Raw genomic sequence first — 13777 nt, 5'->3', positions numbered from 1 at the left:
AGGACATCCGGTTGCCTATGAAAGTCGCAAGTTGAATGATACGGAGCGGAGGTATACGGTGCATGAAAAGGAGATGACGGCGGTCGTACATTGCCTTCGTGTTTGGAGGCATTATCTCCTTGGGTCGCACTTTGTTGTGAAGACCGACAATGTGGCCTTGAGTTACTTTCAAACCCAAAAGAAGCTCTCTCCAAAGCAAGCAAGATGGCAAGACTTCTTGGCGGAATTCGACATGGTTTTGGAATATAAACCAGGTCGAACAAATCAAGTTGCGGACGCCTTAAGCCGCAAGGCAGAATTGGCTACTCTCAAAGCGGTGGCAAACGAGAGTATAAGCCAAGTGCAAGCGTCGCTTTTGAAGAAGATTCGCGAGGGGATGCAAAGTGATCCGATGGCGGAGTCCCTCAAGAAGCTTGTAGATGAAGGCAAGACGCGACGGTTTTGGGTCCAGGAGGGACTCATCATGACAAAAGGAAACCGCGTGTACGTGCCACGGGCGAACAATTTGCGAAGAGAACTGCTCAAAGAGTGTTATGACACCTTGTGGGCAGGTCATCTGGGCATACATCGGACCTTAGCTCTTGTGGAAAGAGCATATTATTGGCCAAATATGGGGGAAGACGTCGAAGAGTACGTGCGCACTTGTCTCATTTGCCAACAAGACAAGGTGGAGCGCACGAAGCCTTGTGGGTTGTTGGAACCGCTCCCCGTTCCTGAGCGGCCATGGGAAAGTGTCTCTTTGGACTTCATTTCGAGCTTGCCAAAGGTCGGGGACATTGGCTCAGTATTGGTGGTAGTGGATCGGTTCTCAAAGTATGCGACTTTCATACCGGCTCCGCTGCATTGCAACGCTGATGAAGCAGCTCGTTTGTTCCTATGGCATGTGGCCAAGTATTGGGGAGTTCCACAAAATATCGTGAGTGATAGGGATTCTCGGTTCTTGGGTCGGTTTTGGACGGAATTGTTCAAACTCTTGGGGTCAAAACTCTTCTTCTCCACAAGCCTTCATCCCCAAACTGATGGCCAAACGGAGAAAATAAATGCTCTTCTTGAGCAATACTTGCGGCACTTTGTTAGTGCCAACCAGCGAGATTGGGTCAAGCTACTTGACATTGCCCAATTCTCGTACAATTTGCAGCGGAGCTCTGCATCCAACAAAAGCCCCTTCGAAGTTATCATGGGACAACAACCTTCCACACCGCATACCTTGGTGGTGGGTTACACAGGCAGCAGCCCTTCGGCATATCACATTGCCAAAGAGTGGCATCGGAATGCGGAGATTGCCAAAGCCTATCTTGAGAAGGCAGCACAAAAGATGAAGAAGTGGGCGGACAAGAATAGAAGGCCGCGAGACTTTAAGAAAGGCGATTTGGTGCTGGTCAAGCTTCAACCGGCATCGCTCAAGTTCTTTCGCAAGGTGCACAAAGGACTTGCTCGCAAATATGAAGGCCCCTTTCCTGTCATCAACAAAGTAGGCAATGTGTCCTACCGAGTGCAACTCCCCGCTTGGCTTAAAATCCATCCGGTTTTCCATGTGAGTTGCCTCAAACCGTATCATGCCGATCGCGAAGACCCTTCTCGCAATGTGTCAAGCCGGCCAAACCCCACAACGGCATCGCTTGAAAGGCAGGTTGACACCATCTTAGCGGACAGAGTGCGAACTCTACCCAATGGAGCAACGGAGACCGAATACTTGGTCAAATGGAAGAAATTTCCAATGTCTGAAGCAAGTTGGGAACTTGAAGAATCTCTGCGGCATGAAGAAGACAAAGTTCAAGCCTACCGGAAGAAGAACTTGGCAAGCACGTCAAGATGAAGACAAACATCCCTTCGTAGCAGCCGAAGATCACCTCGACGAGGACGCCGAGAGTCTAAGTGGGGGAGTCTGTTAGGACTGTTTTGTTCGCAATGTCAGTCCTATTGTATTTTTTGCTTTTTGCGTATGTAAATGGGATGCCAACCCCATGTCTTTTGTATATTTTTGGGTGTCTTTTGGTTTCCTTCAAGAGCTCCTTGCGAAGCAACCTTGAGATCGCAATATTAGTGTCGCCACAACACTAGTTTGGGTTTTTCCCCGCACGTGCCTATAAAACTCATAGGCCAAAACCCAAACGGGGCTTACTTTCAAAACGTAACGCCCCACAAGACCTTTGAACCCTCTGGGTTGCAGAATTGGGGATGCTCATATTTAGTAGTATAGGAGAACTATCGAGAAGCATTAAGTGAGCCAGCTTTGCAACCGAAGTGCCGCTGGTTCAATGGTGTTCATTTTGCCCTCGATGGCTATCCTGCCCCTTTAAATTCTTGTCGTTGGCATGTCTTGTAACTTCTTTTCCAATTAATAGAGAATCGCAAACTTGTTTGCCATACATTGTATTTTGCTTGTCTTTGCTTTGTCGCAATCCAAAACAGGTGCATCGCTTGTGAAGCGAACGGCTGACTTAACTTTGCTACTTGAAAGTTGAGTGCCGCGCGGTCTTTGTCTATCGCAAAGACTTAGTCCGTGACAGACTGGTAACAATAGTCCAGGCAATCAATAGAGAGACTCTACGAAATTAATTAGGGCACCTTACCAATCATACAAGAGTAGCATAGATGAATTTACTACTTTATCTCTATCAAAATATTCTAAGAGAAAATAACCAAACTGTTCATTACTTAGCCAGTCTTGTAATTTAGAGAAAAAATCCTATAAATAATGGATTGATCCACTTTGAAATGAAATTTGGCATAAGGACTTTTTAAAAGAAATAAATAAAAACGAGGTCATAATTTAATATGGATTGGACTTGTATTTGAGAAAACCCCAGGTTTAGGGTTTTACGAGTTGCGGCTAGGTTTCTTTATACCGGATTGTGAGAGCGGGAGCGAGGGAAAACAAAGGAGAGCTCTTCCCTAGAATCGCTGTTGTAGATTAGAGAGGGAACAATGTTGCGGCGGAACACGCGACTGAGGAGGGAGTACCTCTACCGGAAAAGCTTGGAAGGCAAGGAGCGCGAGTACTACGAGAAGAAGCGCAAGATTCGCGAAGCCCTCGAAGGTACACTCTGTTCTTTGTCTTTTCTCATCCAAAACCCTATCGTTTTAGTCTCTCTAGCTTCGATTCTGACGTGAAGGAGTCTCCTTTGATCGATGTTGCAAGAGGGAAAGCCGATCCCCACCGAGCTCAGGAACGAAGAGGCGACTCTCCGACAAGAAATCGATCTCGAGGACGAGCACACTGCTGGTTGGATTCTCTCTTTTTTCTCTTTCTTCGATATTTGTAACTTGAGATTATGTGATTCTTTACTTGATTTTTCGTCAGAAGTTTCAGGGTTGGAGAACTAATTCGAGTTATAATTTTTTTTCTTATGAAAGAAGCAAAACTTTTGAAATTTGATGGTAGAGTGTCCGATGTAAGAGGGTTTGTTTCTGGTGTGATGTTTCTCGTAGAAAGTAAGATCCAATTTTAATCATATTTGGTTGCGGCCGATCTTCTGATGTAATCGCTGCATCAAAATTGATGGCGAAATGTTGCTGAATTTTGAGTAATCGGATATTAGTTTTGATTTGCCATTACTTTGATAGGAAGAATGTCGCAGTCAGCTTCTGTCACCCTTAATGTTTCCTCTCTCCGGCTCCTCTGTTACAGGCTGATTTATTTTCACGGAAATTTAGGAGTAGTTGTATCTTCTTCTGCATGTTTAATCAAGGACATGCCCAAAGTTGGATTAAGGAAAAGAGGAAATGCTTCAACAGGGTTTGAAACCTGGTAGAGGTCTAGGACGAGAGCAAGAAATGGTGAAGTTCACTCTAACTGTCCTTTCGAAAGTTCTCTTCCACAACCTACTTTTTTTATTCTATATTTTCTTGCCATTTTCTCATTGTTTTCTGTTACAGCATAATTGTGACATATGCATAGGATTTTGTTTAAAGAATTTGTTTCATAGGCGGGGAACTAAATTACACAAAGAAATTATCTCCTATTACAGTATTTTCACATCCCTTTACCTAGGTCTGCATCAATTATCTGGGAACTTACAGTAATTTCAGAAAGGGAAGATAGATGGATGTTTTATATAATTGTCAAGTGATAACATTCATCTGTAGGTATTGCTAGTGAGTGCACTTCTCAATGCTGTTGAGTCATCAATTCCGTTTAGAGAAAATATTAAATAAATTGATATGAAAATTCTGCAAACTGATGTCTGAAGTTTTTTAGTTCATTCAAATGTTAAAAGCTATTGTAACTGAGTTTGTTATCTGATATGATAATCCAGCTCTGATGGTGCAATTCTTTTGCTGCTTGCCTGCTTGTTTCATGTAGTGCGTCCTATATGGTGATCTTAACTGCATAAAATGAGGAAGATAGATTGCACTAATGCTGGCAGTTTACTTTTTGTTTTATACTCTGTGGATAATGACATATTGGTATATCAAAAACATGCAATTTGTACTATGTTTATCTTTACATGTTGGTTATCTGTTGTAACACTGCCAATATTTTGGTGATTGAATATGTAGTACCAAGAAGTCACATAGATGATGAGTATGCAAATGCATCAGATAGGGATCCCAAAATACTGTTGACCACATCTCGTAATCCAAGTGCACCTCTAACTCAATTTGTCAAGGTAAATTAGTAGCTTCTCTTTTGATACAAATTACATAGTTAATTCTTTGTGCGGCTATTCAAGTTCGTTAGTCCTTGTTATCACTCTTGGATTGTTTTTTTCAGGAACTAAAAATTGTTTTTCCTAACTCAGCAAGAATGAATCGTGGTGGTCAGGTATTATGGCTCTATGCGATTAAGTTGTAAAGATTATTTGATTAACAGAATTAGCCTAACAATTGCATTCAATAGTCTATCTTGCTGCAAATATTTAGTACAATTACTTTATTAGTATAGATTAATTCGTAGTAGAGTAGAAAATTAGCTTGCAGTATTGTCTTAACAGATGATAATTCCTCTGTATTTTTCAGGAGCTAAATTCATAATAATATGCGAACATTTTATAAAGTATGTCTAACATTTTGTCTCAACAATACTAATTTATTGATACATTCTTATTACAATCCAAAGGTTGAAAACTAGGATTTAGAAACTCAAATCTGTTTATCTTTCAGAGTTTCCCTGTAAAACAAATAAACAATGTTTGAGGAAGAATTTAAAGCTTGAATTGTGGACCCGAGATTTGGTGAGTGGAATAATTCTAAGATCCTTGTATTAGGTTTAGGGGCCATAAATAGCCATGGTCTATTAAAGCTAGTGGGTGACATTTTACTCATAATACAACGATTTCAAAATGGTAAAGTTAATCATGTGTATCAAGAAGCCAATAAATTTGCTAATTGGCTGACCAATATGGGTAAGAATCTTGGATATGGTTATACTTGAGTTGGGGCTGTTCTTGCTCCTTTTCAGTGTTTTTTATGCTCTGATGTAAATGGGGTGAATTTTGGTGATTAAGTAAATGATATCTTCTTTTGTTTCCTAAATAAAAACTAGCGAGTTGAAATTTGGTATCGGGATTAGAATTGACTGCTAGAGAAAATGATATATATCTACTGTATCTGTCGTTCATACTAGATCGGACTATTTTTAGTTATGTAAAATTTTAAATATTATTTAAAAATATAGGAAAGTTTTTAAAATTAGACAAAATAACAGAAATATATGAAATTAAAAATTAGTCATATATGAAGTCTAAAAACTAAAGAAAAAATTTACTCAAAATTATAAAGAATTCTGATTTCAATTTAGCAAATATTTATGCTTGCTAATTTTACTACATAACAATAGTGAAGAGATATATATCCTTTTTTACTGTGTTCTGTAGCGCTAATAAAAGGGGTGTTAAAGAGCAAGTCAAAAAGAGAGGAGGAGGGACTCACCGAATCGGTCGAGATGAGCTTGGTGAAGTGTGAGGGGTCGGAGGAGAGTGTTTGTAAGAGATAAATGGTAAAGAAATGAAAACTTAATAAGAAAACAATTAAAGGCATCAATTACTAATGACTCATAGGTTGGATATATTTTAGATTCGATTTGATTCTTAAAATTATTTAATTTTGTTTGAGTCTTGACTGGTATGATTAAGTCAGATCGGTTGATCCTAGATTGAAACTAGTCATTATTAGGATTGTTAAGGGCCAATCTAGATTTGGATTGATCGATTTTGGGAACCACGGATGAAATGATAGTTGTAGGTAGTGGGGATCGATTGCACATTGATAAAGTTTAGATCTATAAGGTGATACGAGAGTGTGCATGCAAATGCACTTAGGATATTTTCCTTTTGTGTGGCTTTGGAGAATTCCTTATTATTAGATTGATAGCTTTGATTGGTTTTTATAGTTTACACATGTTCTATTGCTCTTCTTGCTTGTTAATGCATTCTGCATTGATTTGTAGGCAAGTGCATTAGATGTATCATATATGTATGTATGGGTATGTGCACATAGAGTTTTGCACCAATGATGACTGTGCAGACTAGCACTTGCCATGCCGCCTCATGTCGATCAGCACGGGTGCATGATGGGTCACTGAGGTTTTGAAACAGATTTTATTAATCCAACAGATTCATTAGAGATGTAAATCTAAAATACTCTATAGGGTCCTTTCTCTTATCATTTCAAACATGGTATGTTATGTGGAGCCTATTTTTTTATATTTATATTTATTTCAGTCATATTATAGAGTATTGAACATATTGTAAAGTATTCAATCATTAATATTAGTTTTAATAAATATATTCAATCATATTGAATAATATTTCTATTTGATTATTGCTATATTTTTAGTAAAATAAATCATTTACAAAAATAATCTAAAGAAAAAAAGGCTCTAATGTAGGTTTTAATACATAAATTTAAATAAAAAACTAAAGATTAACAAGCCGATGATCCAAAAATATCTTTAAATACACTAAGAATGTGTCAATGGTGTGCTAGTGGCACGTAGGAGCATGTCAAGGGATTGCCATGCCAACTGACAATCGGCATGACCCTCGGTTTTGCACTAGTACTCATGAGTAAGTTTTGAGTGAGGAGAATATTAGAATGGATGTGAGAGGAAGAGAAAGTGAGAAACATGATAGCGCTTATTTTGATGCAAACTTATGCATGTATAGATGAATGGATGTAGTTGATTCATGTAGCTGATTAAGATATTTGAGACTAATGGTTCTTGTTGTTTTTATATATTGTGGATGAAATATATGATATATTTATTTGCAAACTTGGCGATCTGATAAAAGAGTTAATATCAATACACCATACATTTTTATTTATTGATGCAAGTGGACAGATTTATTAACTTATGCTCAGAGGCTTATGTCAATGGCTAGCTAGTTTAAGCTTTCTTGGACTAGAAATAACCCAAGTTCAAGAAGCACGTTAGAGCTTTATATAAGTGATCTAAGCTCCTCTAGCTTTTGAAATTTAAGTATGAACTGGTTTTGACTTGAGGCCTTTAAATTTTTGTTAGCCACACTTCTTACATATGACCAGAATATGCAAATCCAATAGTCTAAAGTTCAATTTGACTTTGTTTGCAGGCTTTTTATAGAACTGTTTTGTTTTTAACGTCATTTATTCTGTATGTACCATTAACATTTTGCTCTCTATTCTCTCTCATATATGTCGCCATTAGTAGATCATAATGCAACACTATATTTCTTGTCTAGTAAATTTGCAGCATGTAGTGTGAATTCTATTTACATTTTTTTCATGTTTGATTTTGTTTCTCTCAAATGTAACTGATATTAGTTAGTGCTTTGTAGGTCATCTCAGAAATAATTGAATCTTGTCGTGCGCATGAGTTCACTGACGTTATTTTGGTGCATGAACATCGTGGTGAGCCGGATGGTTTAATTGTCTGCCATTTGCCATTTGGTCCAACTGCATATTTTGGGTTACTCAATGTGGTAAGTGGAACATCTTGTTTTCTGCTGGATGTTGTCTGACTTTCTTGGAATATGACATGATTTTTTTGTTGCCAGGTGACGAGACATGATATTAAGGACAGGAAGGCCATGGGAACAATGTCTGAAGCTTATCCCCACTTAATACTTGACAACTTTTCTAGTAAGGTGCTTACCAAATCAAAATTAGTTTTGATGGATTGATCAATTTTAAGTGTGATTGCACTAAAAGCTTTCTAATATGCAGTAAGATTGAGTATGCCAAAGTAGACGAATGCCTTTTCTTGGAAATAGCTTACTGCTTATGAAGCTAATATCCTAATAGCAGAGCCAGAAAATCTGTAACATTTTGATAATTTAATAAGTTGCTATACTTACTATAATCTGGTACTTGAATCAACAAAAATCTACTAGAGGTAGATATGCGTATTAGTAGTAGTGATACTAGTAGGATATGCATTCGCATTAAGTATCTTGATGATCCGTAACAGCTCATCATTTCTCCACGAAACTAGACCAATGTAAAACAGCTGATTGGAAAACAAGTCTCGTTTCCCTTGTCTTTACTCAGTTATCACCTCTCTTTCTTCAGCTGCATGTGCCTTGATTCCAAAGTGAATGAGGAAATTACAAGGTTGGATTTTATCTTACATTCTTTAGCAGCTTATGGATATGAAGTGTGATGCATCCGGCCTCCCATGCTAAAATTCTTTCAATCCCTTTCTTCTCTCTCCTACTGCTGTTATCCTACTTCATCCCTGCACTTTCTGCTGCAACTTTTTTCAGCATAACTTATTTTCCTGCCAGCAGTAAAGGTGATATTTGTTAATATATTACACAGACAGGCCTATTAAAGATGTTAAAAGTTCGTATGTGAAAACCTTTATTAGGAACCTATGATCCCTCCTAGACCTTTAATACTATTTCATCTTGCTTGATTGTAAATCACTATGGATTCATCAATTAGAAAAGGATGCAGGAAAAGGCTAGCAAAGATGACTTCATTCAGTTGGAGTTTTGATCCCAACTCATTGTTTCACTTATATATAGAAACCTGTGCATTAGATCAGATCTGGCATGTTTCACTCTTCTTTTATTATGTTAATTTTTAATTGTTAATATCAGAAATAATTAATCTGAATATTTTCTGCTGCATATATCTCACTGTACTTTATTTATGAATCATTGCAGCTTGGTCAAAGAACTGCTAATATTCTCAAACATCTGTTCCCAGTACCAAAGCCAGATTCTAAACGCATAATCACTTTTGCCAATCGATCTGATTACATCTCATTCAGGTGACTATGTATATGCCACTACTTTATAGATGTACAAATTTCTCCTTTTCCATTATAATAGAGATTCATGCTTGATGCTAGAATGAAATACAATGGACATTTTATGCTAGTTATGTAAGTTAAATTTAGAAGTTACAAATTTTCTTGGGAGAAAGTTTGGTTTATACTTTATAGCAATTTATATCAGTTTCATTGAAATCGATTCAGTTCAGCATCTAGACATCTAGCAATTTCTTATCTCCTAGAATATACTTGGAATGAAATTAGGAAATGAAAAGTATTCAGATCTATTAATCAGTACATAGAGACATCCTAATATTTCTATCTGCTGAACAAAGCTTTTTTGGTTTTTTGGGTTTAGCAAGTATTCAAATGCAATGATCTATCCAACTTTTAGAATATAAAAGCTAAAAGATGAACTCTTGAGAAGATACATCTAATGAATACATAGAGATATCTAATCATGTCTATATGTTGAACAAGCTTTCTTTTTACTATGTCGATATTGTGATACGGATTTGTTCTTATGCTATATTATGTTCAAAATTTGAAATAGACCACTTTATGAAGTTTCCGTAAGCTTGAACCATAGTAAACTCGTTAGGTGTTGTTGGCAAAATATTTAGTGCTACTTAAAAATAGATTTCTAAAACTTTTGCTACTTCTTGACCTTGTTTGTTTGAAGTAGGTCACCATATAGAGGACTCAATTCTATAACTGACTAAAAGTTATGTTCCTCAAATAGTGCAATGGTCTAGAGTCGCCCCTAGGTACATATTCTCTTTTGGCATTGCATAGGTGGGAGCTTCATGCTTTGAGGCACCATGTTTTTAAGAAGAAAAGGTGCCTTCCACATGCAGGTGTCTAGCACGCCATAAATGCAAAATCATAAGTGATCAAAAGTTTAAAAAATAAAATATATAATTCAATTATACACTTTTATTTAGTGGGAAGGTAATAAATGTTTAGATTTAGCTAAAAAAATATATGGATTATGCAAAAGCCATGAGCAATCTAGCAATAAATTTAGAAATAAAATATACAATTAAAGTACATGTTAATAGGCTTATAAAAATTAATTTCTTAGAATGAGACAATAAATGGGTAGGCACAGCTAAATAATATATGGCAAATCATATTTTACAATCTTACCAATTAATAGTGATACTACTTTATAGGAAATGTAATATTTAACACTATACATGATGGACTTGGCCAATTAGCTTATATGCTTTGCTATTAATGTATGAAAAGAACCCTATTATGTATGAGACTAACAGAGGCTAACTCCCATGTTTGATCAAATGTAATTGGAGATGAAAAATGTCCATTATTCCTTTAGCCTATTAAGTCGACTCGATTAAGGTTTCGAGTGTCGGGGTTTGAATCAGGATAAGGATAACGATCAGCAACGTTAATCGAGATCGGGATTAGTTGTTCCAAAAAATGATACATATCAGTTTGTATTTTAAAATAAAATTTAAAATACAGAAGAATTCTAAATTTTTTTAAAAATAATAATAATAAGATATAAATATAAATTATTTATATATACATCTAAAAATAAAAAAATAAATATTATTTTCTTAATTTTTATCTCTCTTTCTATCACTCACACTCTCCCTCATACAAATAGAAAGAAAAATTTTTTATCTCTCTTTCTATCACTCACTCTCCCTCATACAAATAGAAAGAAAAATCCTTACTCTCCTTCGCTAATTCTCTTATCAAACTCTCCTAATATCTTATCTCTCTTATTAATTTTCTCTTCCACTCTCTCTTATTAGTTTTCTCTCCTACTAGCTCTCCCTCCCTCCCACTAACTCTCTCTTTTATTAACTTTCTAATTACCTCTTTCTCCCACTACCTCTCCCTTACTAACTCTCCTCTCTCATTAACTCTCTCTCTCTTCCTCATCGACTTGCTTCTCTCGATCTCTCCCTTTTTGATTCACTCTCCTCTCTCTCTCTCCTACTATCCCTCTCCCTTATCGGCTCCCTTCTCCATTGGTCTCTCCCTCTCCAATTCTTCTTCAATGAGCTCCGATGAGCTATTTTCTCTTTTTCTCTCAGTCCCTCCGATGAGCTCTCTTTCTATCTCTCTCCTCTCTTTCTCTTTCTTTTCTTACTCTCCCTCTTTCCCTTTCTCTCGAAATGGATCGGGTATCGGTTGATACCAAGCCGAAACTTGGAATCATGAGGATCAGGCTTGGTCACTTAGAAAAATGATGCCGACCAGCAATATTGAGCTAATTTTTAATTACATAAATTCTAAAAAATATTATAAAATGTAGGAAAGACCTAAAATCTTAAAAATTGGTACTCTCATATGAAGTTTGAAAATTGAAAAGGGTAGAATGCACACCCGCCCTCCCCTCTGCCCTCAATTTTGCGTAGTTTCAGTGCTCATTGATTGAAACCAGTCATGTGATTGGGATTAGAGTTGAATCAAGATTGGTTGTGGCCGATCTCGATCCAATTTGGCCATGACCACGTTCCATGGACCTCTATAGCCAAATGTTGTGCTTCAATAGACTGACTCAATGTGATAATTTAGTAGGTGATTCTCTATTCCTAATTTTCTTTTGCAAGTCATAAGCATTGTGCTATGTTACCTTGATGCAGCTTATGTCCTATGTCGTGTGCCTGAGGAACTATATGTGCATGTTTCTGTATATGCATTCCAAAACATATCATATATGCCTGACATCAATGATTTGAGTTGCCTCTGTTAGAAGTGATATTTTTTCATTCTCTTGATCTACTGGGGCTATATTTGGTACATTATTAGTTCCAGTGGTGTATCTACATCTTATTGTGGCACCTTTATTTTTCAAACTGAAAGGCATCATGTATATGAAAAGCATGGGGGCCCTAAATCTATTGAACTGAAAGAGGTCGGACCTCGCTTTGAGTTGCGGCTTTATCAGGTGTGCAAACATATCTCATTAATTTGCTTCAAAATTTTCAATACTTACTAGTGTGCTTAGATCTGTAAGCTTCCTATCTTTATTTAGTTCTTGTCAAATGACATCAATGTCTATCCTGGTTCTCTGGTGTCAGGTTAAACTTGGAACAGTGGACCAAAATGAAGCCCAAAATGAGTGGGTCATAAGGCCGTACATGAACACTTCCAAGAAAAGGAACATCCTTGGAGATTAACAACAGTACAATTGCTTTATGCATCTGTTATCTTTGTTTTTCTGTTTAATTTTCCTCTTCTTAATGCCGTTGTGTCTATAGCATGTACAATGAGAACCTTTGATCGGCTAATTTGTTCCACTGGTGTTGAGCATTTAGTAGTTTAATGATGTTTTAATTTTGGAAGTTGCAATATATTGATGTATCCTACCCAGAGAAGGGAAGGCATAATCTAATGTCGAAAACATCAATGACTGATGACAATGGTGCACTGTCCTTTGTGTTGGCTAACATTCAGCTGCTCGTAGCCATGCAGTAGCCTTGCATATGTAAGGCAGTGTGAGGTGAATGATTGTGCTGCAACACTAGAGGCAGCCCGTTGCAGAGGATCACAGAGGAGGAAGAGATTCAATCTGAGATGGATAATGTCCAACAGATGCAGAATTGGCATTAATCAGGTGTTTGTTTCCGTTACAGCTTAAGAGAGATCCATACAGTGTAAGCAGTCCCAAATGCAGGCAACGGAAGAGCGCCTTTGCTTTTGTTGGGAGTATTGCAATTTTATTTTTATTTTTATTTTTATTTTTTGTGGCATTCTTAACTTTGTTCTACCTATTACAATTAGTGCATGCCTTTACCTTGTTAGCATATTTGAATTTTATCATTTTGTTGCTCAGCCCATTTTTTCGTTCCAGAATGATGTTATTCTGATTGTTTTTATTATCCAGAATTTGGTCTCTTTCTTTTGTGGATGCCATGTAATTTTTCTTTAGCCATTTCTTCAATACCATAATGGACTGATGCGTTTGCATGCCTGAATCATATAAGGCAGTATAAAGGATATAAGTTTGCAGTTACAATAATTGCATAATTTTGTACTGCCATACTTTACATAGCTATATGTTTATATTGTCATGCATTATATGTTTTTATGTTCATGCTGTCACGTACTATATAGTTATATATTTGCAGAACTACGGAGTTATATGCTTGCGGCATTGTTACACATTTTATGCTATGTCAGATAAAAGTATTATAATTTTAGATAAAAAAATACATTATTACTACTACTACACATCTAATTAGGGGTATTTCCCTTATTTGGTATAAAGCAGATGTTTAATATAAATTCACTATTTTTTAATTTTTTAATATTTATTTTATGTCATATTAAATATAATTATTATTTCTTATACAAATATTTAATTAAATAATAGTATAGTCTATTGCTATTAGTTTTGTTCTTCAGATATTAAAAATTAGAACATATATTTTATAATTATCTTTGTTCCAAGTGACTAGGGATTAAATATTAATCCCTGTACGTTTTCAATGAAAAATTAATAAATAACTAATAAAGTGAGCATCTAAGAAAATTTATATAATTAAAAGCGTAAATGTGTCATAAAAATAAATAAAGCGATCCATATAAAAAATG

At 36.3% G+C, this 13777-nt stretch overlaps 1 protein-coding gene across 1 annotated transcript; it reads left to right on the top strand.

Moving 5' to 3' along the window:
• Positions 1 to 2768: 2768 nt before the first annotated feature.
• LOC140800873 (uncharacterized) lies at positions 2769 to 12987 on the top strand. Its single transcript, XM_073155771.1, has 9 exons — positions 2769 to 3040; positions 3143 to 3226; positions 4504 to 4613; positions 4718 to 4768; positions 7761 to 7904; positions 7980 to 8069; positions 9093 to 9199; positions 12044 to 12128; positions 12262 to 12987. Exons 1-9 carry the CDS (start codon positions 2929 to 2931, stop codon positions 12358 to 12360), a joined length of 882 nt encoding a protein of 293 aa, XP_073011872.1. The 5' UTR covers positions 2769 to 2928; the 3' UTR covers positions 12361 to 12987.
• The last annotated feature ends 790 nt before the right edge of the window (positions 12988 to 13777 follow it).

Source organism: Typha latifolia, chromosome 14 (assembly GCF_019914945.1).
Source record: "Typha latifolia isolate L0001 chromosome 14, TyphaL0001v2, whole genome shotgun sequence".
Taxonomy (NCBI): domain Eukaryota; kingdom Viridiplantae; phylum Streptophyta; class Magnoliopsida; order Poales; family Typhaceae; genus Typha; species Typha latifolia.
This window is presented reverse-complemented; position numbering and strand designations above follow the sequence as displayed.